Raw genomic sequence first — 21043 nt, forward strand, 5'->3', positions numbered from 1 at the left:
ATGAAACAAAACAAGACAAGAATAGAGAAAAAAGGATAAAAAGGAATGAGCAAAGTCTCCAAGCAATATGGGACTATGTGAAAAGACCTAATATACGCTTGATTGGTGTACCTGAATGTGACGGAGAGAATCAATTCAAGCTGGAAAATACTCTCCAGGACATTATCCAGGAAAATTTTCCTAATTTAGCAAAGCAGGGCACTATTCAACCCCAGGCAATACAGAGAACACCACAAAGATATTCCTCAAGGAGACCAACCCCAAGGCACATAATTGTTAGATTCACCAAGATCGAAACGAAGGAGAAAATATTAAGGGCAGCCAGAGAGAAAGATCAAGTTACCCATAAAGGTAAGCCTATTAGGCTTACAGCAGATCTCTCAACGGAAACCCTACAAGCTAGAAGAGAGTGGGGGCCAATATTCAATATACTTAATCAGCAGAACTTTCAGCCCAGAATTTCATATCCTGCCAATTTAAGCTTTACATTTGAAGGAAAAATAAAATCTTTTAGGAACAAGCAAGCACTCAGAGATTTTATTACCACCAGGCCTGCTTTACAAGAACTTCTAAAAGAAGCATTATACACAGAAAGGAACAACCAGTATGACCCTTTCTAAAAATACACCAAAAAGTAAAGAGCATTAACATAAAGAAGAATTTTTATCAACGAAAGGACAAAATAGCCAGTTAATATCAAATGGCAGCAACCCTAAATTTAAATCGACCAAATCTCCCAATCAAAAGATACAGACAAAATCTAACGGTATATCCAAAGATATACATAGACTCAAAATAAAGCGTTGGAAAAAAAAAAAACATAGCAACCAAATGGAGAGCAAAAATAAATAAATAAAAAGCAGGAGTTGCAATTTTCACATTTGACAATGTGAAAGCTACAAGGATACAAGGGTAAAAGGATTAATGTAATAAGAAGAGATCTTAACACCCAGATACATAAGACCCATAATGAGATTTAGATTCAACGAGACAGAAAATTGATAACGATATCCGGGACTGGAACTAAGATCCAGAACAAATAAACTCAATAGAGCTCTCCATTTTAAACACACAAAATATACATTATCCACAAAATCTAACTATATATCTAAAGATATACAAAGACTCAAAACAAGGGGATGGAAAAAAACTCACCAACCAAATGGAGAGCAAAAATAAATAAATAAAAAGCAGGAGTTGCAATTCTCACACTTAATAAAATAGATTTCAGAGCTACAAGGATGCAAGGGTAAAAGGATTAATGCAACAATAAGAGATCTTAACACCCAGATACATAAGACACATAATAAGATTTAGATTCAATGAGACAACAAATTGATAACAATATCCAGGACTTGAACTCAGAGCCAGAACAAATAAACACAATAGAGGTCTCCATTTTAAACACATAAAATATGCATTAACCACTTTAAACACTTAAAATATTGATCGGCCATTATTGAAACCCATTTTAGGAATGAAGTAATATTCCTTTTTCCCTCTTTTTCTTTTTTTCCCCTTCTTTTTCTCTTTTTCCCTCAAAAAAAAAAAATAGCACCCCACCCCAGCACTCACTACCCCCCAGCAAAAAAAAAAAAAAGAATTATGGGGAACACCTGAAAAACTATCAGAATATTAGAAGAGCCATAAGAACAATCTGCAGACTGTTTCTTGTCCTCTAGGTCCTGGGGACAGAGCAGTTAACCAGGGAAAGCTCATACTATCAGAGAACTTACATTTCAGTGAGAGACATACAATAAAGAAGCATATGCCATAATGCATATTATATACATGTCATAGATATTAATAAACATGATATATAAATACATGGATATAACACATATATCATAATATATACATACATAATTGGTATATGCATGTATGTGTGCATATATACACACACACATATAAATAATATATAAATGTGAATGTTCTTTCATTGGGCCACACATCATGGAGACTGTGTGTTCCTTGATGACTTAGGGAGTCACATGCACTTGAGTTTAAACCCTGGTTCTGTTAGATACCAGTTTCTGGAACTTAAGCAAATGACTTAGTCTCTCTGAACCTCAGTTTCTTCATATATAAAAGATAAACATCTGGCATTGGACCACAGTAAGCACCAAAAAAAATGGATTATTACTGTGTTATTAATATGGGAGGTAAATAATTGTATGTGAATATAAAATAAACACATATGTACATATGTGTTTGGCTCTATTATATACACACAAACATAAAAACACATATTATAACATAAAGCAAATAAAATAGGTTAAAGAGATAGACAGCACTCTGATCATTTAGCAAGACTGACTTCTTTGAGGAACTGATATTCGAGCAGATGCCTACATAAAGTAAGAATAGCGAGGTATGCAAATAACCAAGTAAGAGAGTTCCAGGTCAGAAGAACAGAAAGTGCAGATAGGTTGGGGCAGAAGAGGGTCAGGAACTGGGAAGAGTGTGCTCTTTACACACACTGTTTGCTCTGCTTTATTATCAGCATGGCAGAGCTCACATTTCATCTTTTGCCTGGGTACAAATGTTTGTGGGAGGCCAGAAAAATCTCAATAAATAATTGCCAAGAACATACAACTGATTCCAGACCCCGACTCTTTAACAGAGAGAGGTGTGTGGAGAAAAATGGCAATTATTGGCTTCCCTCTCCTGGTCCAGCACGTAAGAAGCTTAGAAGTGGCTTCTTCATTCTAACAAGTGGAAAAGACATACAAACTGAAAAACCAACAACTCTTTTTAGATCCATTGGAGAAATGAGATCACAGGTGAACCACTGCTCTGAAAATCGGAGAGAGTCACAGGCAGATATTTCATGACTAACTGGAGTGGAGTGGAAACTCTCAAGCTGAAACCTTCTTAGAAACAAGTACCAGGGAGGGAAAGTCTAAATTTTAATTGATGAATTGCTAGAGGCTCAGTGTGGACACGCCTGAGAGGTAAAAACTCAAGAGGGATCCGGGAATGGGGAGGCCCCCCCTACTTTTGGAAGTTCTACCTCCAGGAGCTATTCCAGGTTCTCAAAGTGAGTGTCAGAGAAAACTCTCATACCTCTGGTACAAGAAAGGGTAAAGGAACCATTATAAAATATACATTATCTTCTGCTTATGAAGGCCTATTCTCAAGAGAAATTATTTTACCAGAGCCAACCTACTGAAATTTTATGAGTCTAACTCACTGGGTGAAAGGAAAATATCCAACACTAGCTTCATTACCTAAGGGGATGAAAAAATTCAAAAACCAAAACAACGGAAGGGCACTTGTGACTTTTATAGACCAGGCTCACTAAAAGACAGAGACTTAATTACAGGACTGTAGGAAGGTCCCCTCCCACTACATGGTACCATTACATCACTTAAGACTTCTTTATCAAATTACTTTTACCCAGTGCATCGTGTCTACCTTTCAATAAAAAATTATAAGGCCTACAAAAAGGACAAAAAATCCACATAATTTGAAGACAGAGCAAGAATGCGTATCAGATCCAGATATACCATGAATGTCATAAATCTTAGACTGTGAATTTAAAAGAGCTATGACCAATGTGTTAAATGCACTAATTAAAAAAGTAGAGAATGTACAGAAATGGGTAATTCAAACAGAGAGGTGAACATTCTAAGAAAAAAATAAGAAGTGTTGGAGATCGAAAATACTGTACCAGAAATGAAGAATCCTTGTGTGTGGCTCAACAGTAATCTAGACACAGCTGAAGAAAGAATCTTTGAGGTCGAGGAGATGGCAATAGATGTTCCATAACTGAAAACAAAGAGAAAAAAATAACGGGGCGGGGGAAGAAGAGAATATCAAAGAATGGTGAGGCCACTGCAAAAAGATAACATATGCATAATGAGATTACTAGAAAAAGAAGCAAGAAGGAAACAGAAGAAATATTTGAAGTGCTAATGACTGAAAACTTTTCCCAGCTAATATCAGATACCAAACCACAGATCCAGGAAGCTCAGAGAACACCAAGGGGTATAAATGCAAACAATCAAACAAACAAACAAATGACACCTGGGCATTTAATATTCCAACAGGAGAAAATTGAAGGTAAGTAAAAAGCATCTTGAAAGAAGTTTGGGATGGGGAGTGAAAAGGGAACTTACCTATAGAGGAGCAAAGACAAAAACTACGTGTGATCCTCCCCAGAAACCACGCAAGCAAGAAGATTCAGGAGTGACGTATTTTAAGTGTGAAGAGAAAAAGCATAAAAATGCCAGCCTAGAATATATTGTTGCTGTGATGATTTTGAACAAACTGTTATTTGTTACATCAATTAAGAGTCAAAAAATGAACCTTTAAAAAAATTCCTTTATTTATTTTTCCATGTTGTTTCTCTCTCAGTGCATATCCAAATTTATGACCTATGTCATTTTCCTTCTCTCTGAAGAACTTATCTGAACATTTCTCACAAGGCAGATCTCTTGTCAGCAAGTTCTCTAGATCCACATTCATAAATTCTGTACCCTGCAACATTATCCTTCAAAAGTGAAGGAGAAATAAAAAACTTTCTCAGACAAACAGATACTGAGAGAATTTGCTGCCTTACAAGAAATGTTAAAATAAGTTCTTCAGGGAGAAGGAAAATGATACAGGTCTTAAATTTGGATGTGCACCAAGAAAGAAAGTATGGAAAAACAAACAAAGAAAGCTTTTAAAAGAGTTATTTTTTGAATCTTAATTGATATAACAGATAAAAGTTTGTTCAAAGTCATAATAGCAGCAATGTATTCAATTATACATTATATAATATAAATGCTTCTGTGTCAGTGAAATAAATGACAGCAATGATACAAGGAATTGGAGGGAGTAATTAATATTATTTGGTTGTTATAGGATATTTGCACTACCTATGGAACAATATGGTGTTATTTGAAAGTGAAATTGAACTGGTTGTAAATATATATTGCAAACTCTAGGACAGACGCTAAAAAATAAATATATAGTTGATATGCTAAGAAAAGAAGAGAAAATGGAATTATATAAAGTACTGAACTAAACCGCAACAGGCCCAAAAATACAGAAGACGAAATTAGGAATGCAGAATAAGGGCAACAAATAGAACACAGTAACAATGTGATCGGTGTTAACCTGCTTATATCAATAATTACTTTAAACGGCAGTGCTTTAAGTACCCCAATTAAAAGATAGAGATTGCTAGTAGAGTTGATCAAAAACAAGACCCATCTATAGGGTGTCTATGAGAAACTCGCTTGTGATTAGTGTGTGCTAGAATGGTATATTTTTGCATTCCCATTTTATATTACCATTCTGCATTTCCATCATCGATATAGAGACACATACAGATTAAAAGCAAAGGGATGGATGAAAAACATACCAAGTTAACAGTAATCCTAAGAAAGTGTGATTAGCCATAGTATTTTCAGACAGATCAGACCTCAGAGCAAGGAAATTTGTTGGGGATAAAGAAGGGCAGTACATAATGACAAAGGGTTCAATTTCCCAGGAACCCATAGCGATCCTTATGCACATGGCACATGATGTTAAAATTCATGAAGCAAAACTGATAGTACTGCAAGGAGAAATAGATGAATTCACTGTTATCGTTGGAGACTTCAAAACCAGTCTATCACAAATGGACAGATCCAACAGTCAGAAAATCAGTAAGGAAACAGTTGAATCCTGAAGATGAAATCTCTCATCAATGGGATATAATTGACATCTAAAGGTTATTTCATCCAACAGTGGAATACAAATTTTTCTAAACCTCACATAGAACATTCTCCAAGATAGTCAGAAATCTAGACCATAAGATACATTTTTAAAATAAAAAGAATAGGATCATACCATGTCTGCCCTCAGACTACAATAGAATTAAAATAAAGATTGGAAAGATAGAAAAATATTCAAATTATTAGAAATCAAACACCACACTTATAAATGCATTGTTCAAAGAAGAAATCTCAAGAGGTATTTAAAAAGTGTTTCGACCAAATCAAATAAAAACACGCTTACCAAACTGTAGGATGCACAAAAAGCAGTGCATAGAGGAATATTTATAGCATTGAATGTATATGTCAGAAAAGAAGAACGTTCTAAAATCAACCATTTAAGCGTCTCCCTCAGAGAACTAGAAAAAGGAGAGTCAATTAAATCCAAGTAAGCAAAACAATATAAATAACAAAAAAATTCTGCAGAAAGCAATAAAACTGAAAACAGGAAATAGAGAAAATCAATTCAACTAAAAGCTTGTTCTTTGAAAAGATCCATCAAACCAATAAGCCTCTCTCCAAACTAAGAAAAAAAGGAGAGGACATATTCCTCATATCAGAAATGAGAAAGAAGGCATCACTATAGATCCCATGGACATAAAAATCCCCATGCCTTTTTACAGCCGCCCCCTCCTCCAATCTCCACTGATTTATTTTCTCCCCCTATGATTTCGCCTTTTCTATAACGTCATCTTTTGGGTCAGTCTTTCATTCAGCATAAAGCGTTTGAGATCCACCAACATTGTTGTGTATATCTACAATTCATTCCTTTTTTTGTCCGGGTAGTATTCCAGGTTATTGACATACATAGTTTTAATACTGACCCCTTGAAGGTCATTTGGGTTATTTTAAGGTATTCTGTGACTAGAATAAAGATACTATAAACATTCAAGTACAAATCATTTTGTCCTAACATAAGTTTCATTTATCTAGGATCAATGAGGACTGCTGGATCTATTTGTTTTATCCCAAGTTTTGGCACATTCTTGATGTGCAAAACTATTTCTTTTAAATCTATAACAAATGCTGTCATAAAAGGTTCAAGAATTTTATTCCTTGGAGGGTTTCTTTGTGTTTCGGTCAATGAGAGGAGTGGTTTGTAAATAAGTGAAGTCACTGTGTGCTGGCAATGCCTCTTTTTATAATATTTTACTTACCACTTTTAAGCTGTTTCTTGACCTTCGATATGAAGAAAAACTTCTCCCTTGTTGACCTGTGCATTCAACTTGTAAACATTTCCCGCTACTTGAACAGTGTGATAACCTTGCTGCAGATGAAGTCTTACTGTGCTCTTGTGGTCATGATGCCGTAACCAAAACGGGCTCACGGTCTTATCCAGGCAAGGGGCTGACCACTCTGCCTTCAGAACATTTCTATGGAGCGATGGCAAAGGTGGAGGAAGCCTAGTGTAGGGGCAAGATTCTAGACTCCAATTGGAGAACTTGTATTAATCCTACCTATGTCCCAACTAGCCACCCGAGCTGGCCAACCATTTTGTCTTTGTGGGCATCAGCCTCAGAGCTCACACCAAGTTGAGGGGTCTCAAATACTCAGAGAACAGAACTCCAGTACTCAGAGAGTGAACTTGGTGACTGACCAAACCAAGAATGATTATGTCTTACTTTGACTGGTTCTTTATTGTACTAAACTTCTCCCACCAAGACACAAAGTAAGTCCTCACTCTCCAGGCTGGCCCTGCACATGCGTGGTCCTACCAGCAAGTGCCCTCAAATACTGTACCCTGCAGGGCTCACTTGCCCAATCCCAGTTAGGCTGTGCTCAGTTAGCTCATGTGTACAATAGGGAGGTAGGTTCTACAACCTTTCCTAGTACTGACGTTTTATGCCCTAACCTAGAGTTTAGGACACTAAAGAACCAGTCAAAGTAAGACATAATTATTCTTGATTTGGTCAATAACCAAATTTACTAACACAGACCTAAACTATCCGCTTTTTCTGGGGTAAAAAAAATTCTTTTCTTTCTCTCCAAGAATCAAAACCTGCAATGTTCCCCAGCCCGCATACACCCACAGTCTCGCTGGGCTCCGCCCTCACTTGCTGCCTGCCCTGATGGCCTTGAGGCTGCCTGCCCGCGCCAGGATGCATGGCACAAACAGCAGCCCCGAGGCCCAGTCAATGCTCTCGAGGGGCACCAGGAAGCGATCCAGTGGGGTGGCCTCGTCCACAGGCGCGTTGGGCATCACGTAGGAGCGGAACTCGATTCGCCTGCCTGCTGCCTCCAAGATCAGCACCTTGAAGAAGTGTGTGGGCATTGCCACGTGGCTCTTGCCACTGCCCTGGTACTTCACACAGGATTTCCCATCAGCCTCTGTCCTGGCGGGAGGAGTGGCCCTGTGCACACACACACACGTTCTGGTAGCTGCGGGTCAAGCCGCGGCTGTGTTTCTCCAGGTCGTTCTAGGCATTCTGGCGGAAGTGGGGGACCTGGGGCGCGACGTTGCTCAGGTAGAACCGTAGTCCGTGGCCTCCTGGCTCCAGCGGTGGCTGGCGGCGGCGGCCAAGTGGCCGCGGTAGTCGGCGTTGGTGGCGCAGTGGTAGCGCGCACCGAGTCGTCCTCGCGGAAGTCGCACGCGCGGCGGTCGCGGTCTCCGCGGAGCCTCTCTGGTCGCAGCTGCTCCACCACCCAGAGCGCGCCGCGGGTGTGCGAATCCTAGCACAGCACGTACGACTCGAGGCTCTTGAGCTGCGCGGGCCCGGAGAGCCAGTCTTGGGCCAGCTCGCGGAGGCCGCGGCCCGCGGGTTACCCCGGCACAGTGGGCAAGTCGGCGGCCGCCGCCACGGGCAGCACTGGCAGCCGGCCCAGCAGCCCCCGAGCCGCCCGCGCGTCCTCCCGCCCCTCCTCCCCCCCTCCCCGCCCCCCCCAGCCAGCCCTCGGCGGCTTTGCCCAGCCCGCGCCAAGCGCCAGTGTCAGGCCGGCCGGCGGGCCCGCAAGGCGGGGGAGCCTTTTTTTCCCCCTAAGTTTTACATTTTCTGTAAATAGACTCCAGTGAGAAGAGAGGGGCCAGTTACTACCCCTGCATTGCAAAATCACGTGACCCAGCCAAGGAGAGTAAGTGCACCCAGCAGCCGGCCAGTCATGTGATGAGTGAGGTGCCTCTCAGTGGGGGCGGCCAAGGCCCCCGGCCCGGGCCCCGGCCCCGGCCCCTGCTAAGGGAGCATCTGCTGTCCAGCGGGGTTCATCTACAGACAGGATCAGGCACGCAGCCTCAGAGGCTGCTGTCAGGGCATTGATCTGCACCACAGCTGGCTCCCACACGAAAGCCTCAAAGTTGTCAGCACTCTCCTCCTTGATGTCTACCCCGTACCATGTGTCCCCTGGGCATGCCGAGCCCGCAGCTTGTTGAGAATGTTTGTGGCATCAAAGCCGCCATTGTCACACAGCTGGCGTGGGGTAATCTTCAAAACCTTGGCATATACCCCAATCAACAGCTGCTGTTTTCCCGGAATAGTCCTTGAGTAATGGCGCAGGTACTTGGAGAGCTCCATCTCAATGGCCCCACCACCAGCCACCACTGACTCATTCTTGATGGCTTTCCTGCCTGAGGATGAGTGGCAGCCAGTCCGGCAGCCCCCGAACTGTTTATGTCTCCTCCATAAACTGCTAGGCACCACCACAGATGATGAAGGTGCATGTCTTGGCCTTGGGGCAGCCAGTAAAAAAGTCAGCCTTATCTCACTGGCTTTAGTACTTTTCTTTGATGTTTTTAGCCCAGGCCCTGCCTTTTCTTGTTTCTTGATGATATCCACAGAGTTGTCAACGTTTGCTGTCCGTTGGAGCAGCAGAGAAGAAAACAGTTGGGACATATTCTGAGGAGACTGTAGAGGTAAACTATGTAGTAGATTTTGTTTTGTTTTGTTTTTTTGAGATGGAGTCTTGCTCTGTTGCCAGACTGGAGTGCAATGGTACAATCTCAGCTCACTGCAACCTCTGTCTCCCGGGTTCAAGAGACTCTCTCACCTCTGCCTTCCGAGTAGCTGGGACTACAGGCATGCGCCACCACGCCCAGCCAATTCTTGTATTTTTAGTAGAGACGGGGTTTCACCATGTTGCCAGGCTGCTCTCAAACTCCTGACCTCAAGTGATCCACCCACCTTGGCCTCCCAAAGTGCTGGAATTACAGGCGTGAGCCATGGTGCCTGGCCAAATGTGTGCTATTTTTAATTGGATAAAGCCCACATAATTCTGTCCACAGTTCCTTTACTTAGCAATTGCTCATTTGTTCATGTTAATGTTCTGTTTATTACAGATAATGACATATGGGCTTTTTTTCTTCCAGTCATGTATAACTGAATTGGATATAATTTGAAGATCAAGATGATGAAGCCAGAGTTCAGTATGAGGGTTTTCGACCTGGCATGTTTGTCCTCGTTGAGACTGAAAATGTTCCTGTGAATTTGCGCAGAACTTTGACCCCCATTACCCCATTATCCTGGTGGCTTGTGCAACAGTGAGGCCAATGTTGGGTACGTGCAGGTGGGTCCCTTTGCTGTGTACTTGGTTGCCTGACGCTCTGCGGATTTTCCTTTGTCGGTCATCTTACCGTCTCATCCCTTCATGTGCCTCTGAAGAAACATCGCTGGTGTAACGAAATCCTCCAGTCCCGAGATCCAGTCATGTTTTCTGTAGGGTGGAGGAGGTTTCAGATCACCTTGCTCTATTACATCAAAGACCACGGTGGAAGACAAAGGCTTCTAAAGTACATGCCACAGCACATACATTGCAGAGCAACCTTTTGGGGTAAAATACGATGACAATAACCTGCTTGTTACCGAGATTCAACCCTACAGGCTGCATCGGTACAGCTTTGTGCTTTTCCTTTCAGAAAATTTTACCGTTAAGATTTTTCTCTTCTCTGGCAGAGGGGAGGTGGTTTGGAGTATATAGGTAAATCTATATCCAAATGTAAATGTCCAGATCCAATATGCAAAACGAGAATCTAAAGGATGCGGCTTGCTATATTTCTTTTTTTTCCTTTTCCTTTAAGGACCTAAATCTCTACAGAGAACTGGTTTCTTGGCAATAGAGTCTGTCAGTGGCATAATGGTAGCTATCTTGGATTATTTCTTTTACAGATTGGTTTGAGAAATACATCCTGAAAGTGGGAAGTGGGTTATTATGTACGTGAGACTTTAAGTTGAAAATTCCTCATTTTTATAATGTAAATTGCCCTTTGCTTTTAATCTTCCTCTATCCTTTTCAGCAGGGTGTGGGAGTAGAGGAGGGGAGGTGGAAGAATTATAATGGTACTGAAAATTAGACATTGTCTAATTTTCTATTCATGTGCATTTTTGGATGTATTTATCTACGCAAGTACTTAAGCAGTGCTCACCATGTGCTGAGCACTGTATGAGATTGTGAGGAGCCGTCACAGACCGGCTAGACAGGAGGCTCCCTGCAGCCCCGCTGGGGTAGCAGTCTGTTCACTCCATTTTCATTTGACCAGTCAGGCAGGGGAAGGTTTATTGATCCCATTTAACAGAGAAGAAAGCAGAATAATAAGCAGATGAATTCTGCCCTGGAGGTCTAAATTTAATTTCCTAAACATTGCAACTGCATTTTTCTTTTCCATTTCATTCCCAGTAGATCATTCTAGTGAAATTATATTCCTCTGAAATTACTCTCAGGAAAGTACTCAAGTCACTTTTTTTTTTTTTTTTTTGACAGAGTCTTATTCTGTCATCCAGGCTGGAGTGCAGTGGCACAATCTTGGCTTACCACAACCTCCACTTCTTGGATTCAAGAGATTCTTCTGCCTCAGCCTCCGGAGTAGCTGGGGTTACAGGTGCGCGCCACAATGCCCAGCTAATTTTTGCATTTTTGGTAGAGACAGGGTTTCACCATGTTTTGTCCAGGCTGGTCTCAAACTCCTGACCTCAGGTGATCCACCCACCCTGACCCCCCAAAACTGCTGTAATTACAGCCATGAGCCACCGCACCCAGCCTCATGTCACCCTTGTTAGTTTGGCTTACCAATTTTTAAGTTTTGGGTTGCTTTTCTCAAACCACTGGGTTGCAAGTTCAGATGGCCTCTCCTGTTTTTCTTAGCTAATTGTAACTAAAATTCACTGTGGTAATTTATTGTGTCACATGGACTTGAAGTTTTTCTCTTGCTATTATTCCTGTTTCCAAATTTGTGGGTTCTTTCTTGTTAGCCTGATTTCAGGATAGCAGCCACAAGAGTTGTCCTTGATCTAGACAAATTCATAAAAATTGTGAAGACAGTAAAGCTAACTAGTTTTCCATATAAGATTTTCAAGAATGCTTCATTTATTAAGGCATATATATATATATATAGTCTCATACTTATAAATGTCCATGTTGTTTGAGAAAATGAAAGAAATACTACTAAAATATGGACTTCGTGTTTTTAGAAAGGTATTTGAAATCTTTTATCAACTTCATGTTTTGTCTGTTTGTTCCTTTATATTCTGTGTTACTTAAATGTGCTCAAAAAACCAGTAGTAAAACAGAGCTATTTAGGAATTGAGGCTGTTACTCATGACTTCCAGGTGAGACTGCCACAGAACTCATATTCAAAGTATGTCATTTTATCCACTGGATTTTGTTTGCTAGCTTTTGGATTTTTGTTAAGAAGGGGAAAATAATTACAAGTTTGTCTAACCATTCAGTAGAAAAATAGACAAAGCATTTGGAGACAACTTAGCAAGGGTACAGAGAAATGGATGTCCTGGTTTCCGGTATTTGGGGAGGGTGGTTTGAGCAGCATGTATTGACAGTTTCCTTGGTGGGGATGTTTCCATTAAAAACACGGAGTTAGGAAGACCATAAAATGTTCTTGCAGTGTAAGGTGGTGATACCACCGGCGTTTATCTTACTGTTTTCATGCTGTAAGTGCATGCACCTGAGTAAAGCATCTGGGCTGCAGTCCAGTCTGAGAGATGCCAGCAAAGGCTGCCCAGGCCAGTTCAGTCCAGTAAATCCCTCTTCGATCTTCTCTTCCACACAGACAGCAGTGATGAGCATGCCCATGAACCCACATTCTTATTTTGGGAAAAATGAAAGAATTTTTTTTTTTGAGGCAGTAATTCCACTTTCAGGGGCAAATACAATTTGATGACTTTATCACCTGTCAGTGAGTTGTTTTTGTTCCTTAACTAGTAATGTGTGTTTGAGGTAGGAAGTAAAGCATAAAGTATGTGAGCAGATAAGCATAAAGAGTGTGTGTGTGTGTGTGTGTGTGTGTGTGTGTGTGTTTATCTTGCAGTACCTGTAGTGAGTGTTTAATTCTGACTTGGAAGTGGACGAATTTGAAGGTGCTGTGATTCACACTGTCAGAGGGATAAGGGGGCAGATCAAGAAAGTGCTCCGGGCTCCAGAAGGAGCTTTCCGGGCCGGCTTTAAGGATATACTGCTGATGAACGTGAGTGTCTAGCGCAGTGTTCAGAGAAGGGTGGTACCATTTTGCTTGACTGCAGCCAGTGTGACCAGAGGCTAGAGTCATGTCTCTAGAGAGCTGAGCAGCTCCCGTCTTAGATTTCCCAGTCATATGCAGTGATCCCATTCGCCTTGTGTCTGCAGCTCCCGGTCACACACAGTAACAGTTCTATGATCTGTGAGAATGGTTCTCTTAGGGAGCTTTCTCTTCAAATACTTTGCAACCAGGTAGAGAGGTTTGGAGTGCAGGTTTTGTTCTTTGTTTCTTTGCAATATGGATCTAAATCTTCTTTTGAGAATGCTAAAGTAAATTCCCTCTCTTTTCAGAGATTATCTTCATGCGCACTTGGTATCCTGTTTCCACCCTAGCCTCAACCCAGTAACATCTTTGTTGAAACCAGTGGGTGAGTAAGACACCTGGTCAGGAATGCAGACCACAGGTCCACTCAGGCTCATCCACGGCATCAGACTAAAGGCAAACAAGGACTCTCTGTATAAAGTAGCGGTCGCGTCTGTATTGGTGCAGATACAGCCTATGCTCTGCAGACAGGGAATCACACAGACCCTTTTCTATAATTTCTTACATGCTTTGAATGTTCAAGTATAAAGTCTGATGTTCAATTTGATTAAACCGCTGTATATTCATGGAATATTTTGGAATGAAACACCAAAAATATGGTAAGAGTGGTTCTTTCTGGATTGAAGACAAATTTTCTTCTTTAAAATAAATTGTTTTTTTTTAAATGTAATCAAATAAATATATTTGAGGTTGACCACATGATCTTCAAGGATACATATAGTTAGTAAACTGGTTACTATAGTGAAGCAAATTAACGTATCTACCATCTCACAGAGTAACATTTTGGTGTGTGACAGGAACAGTTAAAATCTGCTTATTTAACACAAATCCCAAAGACAATGCGTTTTTATTAACTGTAGCTCTCATGATGTACATTAGATCTCTCACTCGTTCATTTTACAGGTCTGCTGTTTGTATTCTTTTATTGTACCTCTCTCCAGTTCCTCTTGATCATTTCCTGTTTGGCCCATTTTTTCAACCGGGTTGTTTGTCTGCTGTTAAGTTGCAAGAGTTCTTTACCGATTTTTGGGTATTAACACTTTATCAGATATGTGGTTTGCAAATACTTCTTCCCGTCTGTAGGATCCCTTTTCATTTTGTTGGTTGTTTCTTTGCTGTGCAAAAGCTTTCAAGTTTGATGCAGTTCTCCTTGTTTATGTTTGCATTTGTAGCCTGGCTTGTCATGTGAAACCCAAAAAATTATTGCTAAGGCCAAAGTCAAGAGGCTTTCCTCCTATGTTCTCTTCTAGGAGTTTTATGGTTTCAGGTCTTATTTGGGTCCTTTATCTGTTTTGAGTTGATTTTTGTGTACAGTGCATGATCAAGGTCCAATTGTATTCTTTTGCATGTGAAAAGCCAGTTTTCCCAGTACTATTTTTGAAGAGACTATCTTTTTTGCCATTGTGTTGTCTTGTTTGCCCTTGTCAAAAATTAGTTGGCAGTATATGTTTGAGTTTATTTTAAAGGTCTCTGTTCTGTCCCATTGATCTGTTTTTTTGTTTTGTTTTGTGTTTGTGCCAGTACTATACTGTTTTGATTACTATATCTTTGTAATACAATTTTAAATCAGGAGGTGTGATGGCTCCAATTTTTCTTTCACAGTAATCTGTTGACTGTTTGTGATTTTTGTGGTTTCATACGAGTCTCAGGATTGTTTTCTTTCTTTCCTTCTTTCTTTCTTTTTTTTTTTTTTTTTTTGAGATGAAGTCTTATTCTGTCGCCCAAGCTGGAGTACAGTGGCATGATCACAGCTCACTGCAACATCTGTGTCCCTGGTTGAAGCAATTCCCCTGCTTCAGCCTCCCAAATAGCTGAGACTACAGGCACGTGCCACCATGCCTGGCTAATTTTTGTACTTTTACTAGAGATGGGATTTCACTATGTTGGCCAGGCTGGTCTCCAACTGCTAACCTCGTGATCTGACCAACTTAGCCTCCCAAAGTGGTGGGATTACAGGTGTGAGCCACCGCGTCCATTCAGGATTGTTTTTTTCTGTTCTGTGAAGAATGTCATCAGAACTTTGATAAGAAATGTGTTAAATCTGTATATTTGTTTTGGGTAATGTGAACATTTTGACAATATCAATTTTCCTGATCCAAAAACATAGGATTTCTTTCCATTCGTTTACGTCTAAATGTTTTCATCAGTGTTTTACGGTTTTCAAGTTTACACATCTTTCACCTTCTTGGTGGTTAAATTTATTCCTAAGTTTGTGATTTTCTTTGATGCTATTGTAAATGAGATTGCTTTCTTGATTTCTTTGCCAGCTTGGTTATTTATACAGAAATCTGACTGATGTTTGTATGCTGAGTTGATACCTTGTAGCTTGAGTGAATTGATTTAGTAGTTCTCATAGCGATTGTGGAATCTTTGGAGTTTTTTACATTAAGGATCTTGTCATCTGAAAGTAGAGATAATTTTACTTCTTTAATTTAGTTGCCTTTTTTTCTCATCTGATTGCTCTTGCTAGTACTATGTTGAATAGAAGTGATGAGGCTGTGCATCCCTATCTTGTACTCAATCTTAGTGGAAAAGCTTTCAGTTGTTCCCCACTCACTATGATGCAGGCTGTGGGTTTTTCATGAATGGTCTTTATTATGTCAAGGAACTTTCCTTCTATACATAAACTATTAAAAGTTTTTAATCAAAAAAGTTGCCAAACATTGTTGAATGCTTTTTCTGCATCAATTGAGGTAACCATGTGGTTTTATCTTTCATTTTTTTGTGATACATCACATTGATTGATTTGCATATGTTAAACCAACCTTGCATGCCAAGGATAAACCCCATTTAATCATGATGTATAAACTTTTTAATGTGTTGTTGAATTCTATTTGCTAAATTTTTTTTTTAGAATTTTTGCACCAGTGTTTAATTTACTGGAAAAACTGACCTGTAGTTGTGTGTGTGTGTGTGTATGTGCGCGTGTGTGTGTGTTTTGGTTTGGTTTCGGTATTAAGGTGATACTGGCCTGGTACAATGTGTTTGGAATTATTTCTCACTCTATTTTTAGGAAGACTTTAAGAAGTAAACTCCTCGGGGATGGGAGTGACTCTGGACATGGGAGTAACAGGGTAGTGACTCTGGACCCTGGAGTGGTGGGACACAGCAGCATCCCAGCCTCTGTGAGGCCAGGCACAGCATTAGCAGGGACCCCAGAATGGTGGAGCACTGTCATGGCTTGAGCTCTCGGGGACAGGGACCAGCACAGCAACTGCTTCTCTCCCTGGGGAGGCAGGTACCTGGGCAACTCAGATTCTCCAGGGCTAGTCCAGTTCCCAGGGTTCTACAGTTGTTTGTCCTGAAGGGTAAGGTACCCCAGTTCAGCCAATGCAATTTTCCTGGGATGTGGGAGTGCCATGTTGGATCATCCCTGGCAGGTGTGGCTGTTCAGCTCAGCCAAGACACTGATTCCCCGTGAATCGGGCAGTGCTTCAACTCTTGTGCTATGGGGGTATGACTGCTCTTCGGAGGTCAAAGCACTGATTCCCTGGAAAGCAGGGCACCAAGTCAGCTCAGGCCCTGAGGGGCAGGGTACAATGGCAGCTGGGAGAGGTCAGGAACAGCAGCGTGGCCCCACTGTGATGTGGACGTCGTTTGTTCTCACCAGCACTCATGTTGAAATTTCATTCCAAATGTGGTGGTGTGGGAGGTGGGGCCTAGTGGGAGGTATTTGGGTCACAGGGGCAGATCCTTTATGAATAGAATTATGCCTTTTCATGGGACAAACTCAGTTAGCAGGAGCGGATTGTTATCAGAGTGAGTTCAGCTTCCTAGACTCTCATGTTTCTTCTCTTGCCATGTGAGCTCTTTGCATACACCTGTTTTCCCTTCCTCTTTCCCCAGGAGAAGAAGCAGCATGAGACCCTCATCAGATGTGCTGCCTGATCTTGGACTTTTCAGCCACAAGCAGCATGACCCAAAGAAACCTTTTTTATAAAATAAGTTACCGGGTGTCAGGTATTCTGTTACAGCCACACTAAACGGCCTAAGACAGTGTAACAACAGCTCAGGGTGGTTGGCCAGTAGGTGGGGGTGATATAGGGCAACAAAGCCTGAGGACGGAAGGGTGCAGTCGCTGCCCACCCTGGGCAGGACATGCTCCCAAAGTGGTTCCAGGTCCAGGAGGGCACGGTGCAGCCGCAGCTGGCCATGGGGTTGGGGCACCACATTAGTTCCTTCCCTGATGGGAGTGCAGGGTCACTGGGGCTGCTGGGCCCCTCTTGCTTTCTTATCCCTGCAGGGAGACATCCCCTTTGCTTCAGGCTGATCCCTCTGGGGAATGGGTGGTGGAGGCCAGATGTTTCCTTCCCTCCTTTATGTGACCGTGCTGGTTTTCTTTGCTCTCCTGGATTTCTGCTAGTCCTTGGTGTACTTCTGGGGCTCTCCTTTAGTGACTTTCATCAAAATCTCATTGTGTGCTGCTTTAGCTGTCTTTGTTGGAGGATGAGCACAAACGGCTATTGGTCGGCCCCTTGCTGACATCACTCACTCTTAAACTTTTCACTGGGTACTCTTCTGAACTATTTTCCCCCCACCATATACATGTGTTTTTAAAACATTAATGTGGTAATTTCTGTTGAAGTAATGTGGGTTTTTATGAAAGTTTGAATGTTTTAATAAGCTTTTTATTGAAATGTTAATGTACATACAGAAGAGTGCCCGAATCCTAAGTGTGCAGCTAGACAAACTGTGTGGCACACCAAGCTACCACGCCCTGGACCAAGCAGTAGCCTCGCCCTGTGTCCTCTCCCAGGTACTGCCATTCTGTCCCCAAATAGCCACTTTTCCAGTTCCTGATGGAGATTTGTTCTACCTACTTTTGACTTTTACAAAATACGGCACGTTCTATATAGCGTAGCTTCTTTGATTCAGTATTACAGGACATATCCATGTTCTTGTCTATGACAGAGATTCATTTATTATCATTGTTGAGTTCCATCACATGACTCAGCCACCATTCATTCCCTGATGGGTAAAATGATTTCCCATTTTTGTCCGTCGTTCCATGGCTCTGAACACTAAGGTCTGGATATGGGTCTTGAGGGTGTGCAGGGGCACACACGCTTCTGCTGGAGGATCCCTGGGTGGGGTGGAGGCTCCGGGCACCTGTGCTGTGCTTCAGTGTTGAGGTTTCTGTCTCATGCTCTGGGAGCACAGTGGCTTGGCCTCCACCACCACCAGCAGCTTTAAGAGTTACTGCTGTTGCACATGCTTGCTGACAATTGGCTTCTTCATTTTTTGGCTTGTTTGTTTGTTTTAAGTTTTCAGTGCCTGTCTGGACTTCCGTCTTCATTTAGATTTTGGACTCTTAGAACATTCGTTATTCTCTTCACTGCTTAACAATGCATTTGAAAATCTTTGTTTTAATGTGGAGTATTCCATTTTCTAAGAGGGTTGCTCAAGGCATCAGTCTGCCACTCTCTAGAAACAGAAGTCTCCCAGGCATTTCTTCTCATATAAAATAGTTAATGAAATGTTGAACCATCTTACATGAATTTTTACAAAAATACACTTCAGGATGTGGTGCCCATTGTTCCTTCTACCCTTTTACAAGAAGTAGGATTTCTCTGAATTCTCGAATTTGAAAACAGTTTGGGTTCCTACACAGAGAACGTGGGATATTATTGGGGATGACATCTTTAAGAATAAATTTCAAGACATGAGAAACTTTTTCTATATAGTTGGCTTTAATAAAAGCCTAGGGCAAAACTTTCAATTTATTAACAGTATTTATAAGGCAGTTAAGAATTGGGATCATCTCGATTAAACAGAATTTAAGATTAACTTGAAAATTCAATACAGAGTATTTTGCCTTCATCTGTTGTTTGAGTCTCCCTTCTTTCAGCCAGCCTTCCATCAGAAATAAAATAAAGGTATACTTCTCAATTAGAATCAGGAATCAGGTACCTTGGCTGCTGATTGAAGGAAGAACTGTCCTTAAATCCAGAGTGGGCCGGGCACGGTGGCTCGTGCCTGTAATCTCAGCACTTTGTGAGGCCAAGGTGTGTGGATCACCTGAGGTCAGGAGTTTGAGACCAGCATGACCAACATGGTGAAAGCCCATCTCTTCTGAAAACACAAAAATTAGCTGGACATGGTGGGGTGTGTCTATAGTCCCGGCTACTTGGGAGGCTAAGACAGGAAAGTCACTTGAACTCGGTAGGTGAAGGTTGCAGTAAGTTGAGATAGTGCCACTGCATCGAGCCTGGGTGACAGGGCAAGACTCCTCAAAAAAAAAAAAAAAAAAAAAAAAATCCAGAGTGGTTGATAGTCAAGACAAAAAGCCAGATTATTTTTGTTAGCCTGGGAAATAACCACCTCAGTGGCCCAAAGGCAAGGCCTGAAATTTCCATTAAAGACACCTTGGGTCTATTCATCTGCTGTGTTGAGACCCCATAGTTCCATAGCATAGAAATGGGCACGGGGGTTTTGGTGGAGAGTTGTAAGTATAAGCTCTCTGTTCCTCTGTTTACTGAGAATTGTGAGTGTCCACTGAGGCGGTTCATATTTGGCGGGTGATTGAGTCCTGATTTCTCAGGGGCCAGCGGACTCTACTTACTGATTTTGTAGAAAAGTCAATCGAATCAGAAGATTTTATGCGGAAGTTTTCAATGCATATTGATCATAATTTGAATATGTCAATTATTTTTATTTTTATTTTTTGTTCAGCCTATGCTGAGGGAAAAAAAATTAATTCACTGCACGTCCTAAAAGCCTTGCAGAAGGCCCTGCCATTTAAGAACAAGCCCAAGACTCAAGCAAAGGCAGGCAGGCTGCTGAAGGACAGGCAGAGACCGGCCGTTATATGCCAGCCTCATGAAAGGAAGGTGCTTTCGCCCATGCCGCACTGCACGCTGCCTTTAGATAGGAAAACACTCTCAGCAGCACGCTTCATGTTTCTACTGCAGTCTCAGTTTTCGGGGCACTGAAACCAAAGTCTGAGGAAGAACCAGAGTCCATTCCCCTTCCTTTGCCTGGTCCTGCTCTGCCCGTGCTTTTGAATGGGGGATAACAGGCACAGGGCTGGGGAACACCTCTGTTTTGGTTAACTGAACACAGTGTCCACAGAATGATGAACAGCAGTGTTAAAGGTAAAATGCAATCACGCCTGTGTCTCCATGCCAACAATGAATTCCTAGCGCAAGATGCATTTTCGTGCAGTTAATATTCATTCGGATCGCCTTTGCCTCTAATCTTAGTGCTTAGGATGCCAGTGTGCGGTGGCTGAGAGAGCATTTTGATGCTCATCGGCTTTTATCCTTGTCAGATCCTCATGCTGCTGGATGCTCTGAGTACGGTGCACAGTCAGAAGGTGAAGAAGGCCAAGGAGCAGCAGCACCTGCACAATAAAGAGCACTTCAGAGCCAGGCAGAAGGAGGAGGAGGAGAAGCTGAAGCAGCAGATGGACCTCAGGAAGCTTTTTCTCATTCAGGGGCAGAAGAAAGAAGAAATCAGAAGTCCAGTTTAAAGGGGGCTGAGGGGCAATTTCAGTGAGCCTTTGGACTTGAGGAACTGTCCTGGATCTGCGGAGGTAGACAGTTTCAAACATCACAGTTGGAATGCTTGTGAATGACAAGTCGGAGGCAAGAGCCCAACAGATGTCTTTACCCAAGCTGTGCCTATGAGAGGAGGAACAGCGAAGCCTGGGCTGCTGGGACCTGGGTGCATTCTCAGCCCCTGGGGCTGTTGAGATTCAAAGTGATGTAAGCTGTGGTTGTGTGGGTTCTCTTACTTTCCTCAGCCTGCCTGAGTTTAATTATTTTGTGCTACAAAAATGCCATTAAAATATTTTTTGTTA

The 21043-nt window shown here is 41.9% G+C and overlaps 1 protein-coding gene and 2 pseudogenes across 2 annotated transcripts in view; 1 reads left to right on the forward strand and 2 right to left on the reverse strand.

The window, feature by feature from the left end:
- LOC144578641 (wings apart-like protein homolog) overlaps positions 1-8571 on the reverse strand; it is a 49789-nt pseudogene extending 41218 nt beyond the window's left edge. The window contains exon 1 of the transcript XR_013524836.1: positions 6905-8571. The product of XR_013524836.1 is annotated as a wings apart-like protein homolog (transcript). The remainder of the gene's footprint in view (positions 1-6904) is intronic.
- LOC144578800 (uncharacterized) lies at positions 7798-9571 on the reverse strand (annotated as a pseudogene).
- On the forward strand, positions 8728-21043 carry LOC144578642 (ribosome biogenesis protein BMS1 homolog). Its single transcript, XM_078345355.1, has 5 exons — positions 8728-8816; positions 9517-9591; positions 10045-10241; positions 13491-17998; positions 20513-21043. Exons 4-5 carry the CDS (start codon positions 17879-17881, stop codon positions 20711-20713), a joined length of 321 nt encoding a protein of 106 aa, XP_078201481.1. The 5' UTR covers positions 8728-8816; positions 9517-9591; positions 10045-10241; positions 13491-17878; the 3' UTR covers positions 20714-21043.

Source organism: Callithrix jacchus, chromosome 12 (genome assembly GCF_049354715.1).
Source record: "Callithrix jacchus isolate 240 chromosome 12, calJac240_pri, whole genome shotgun sequence".
Taxonomy (NCBI): domain Eukaryota; kingdom Metazoa; phylum Chordata; class Mammalia; order Primates; family Cebidae; genus Callithrix; species Callithrix jacchus.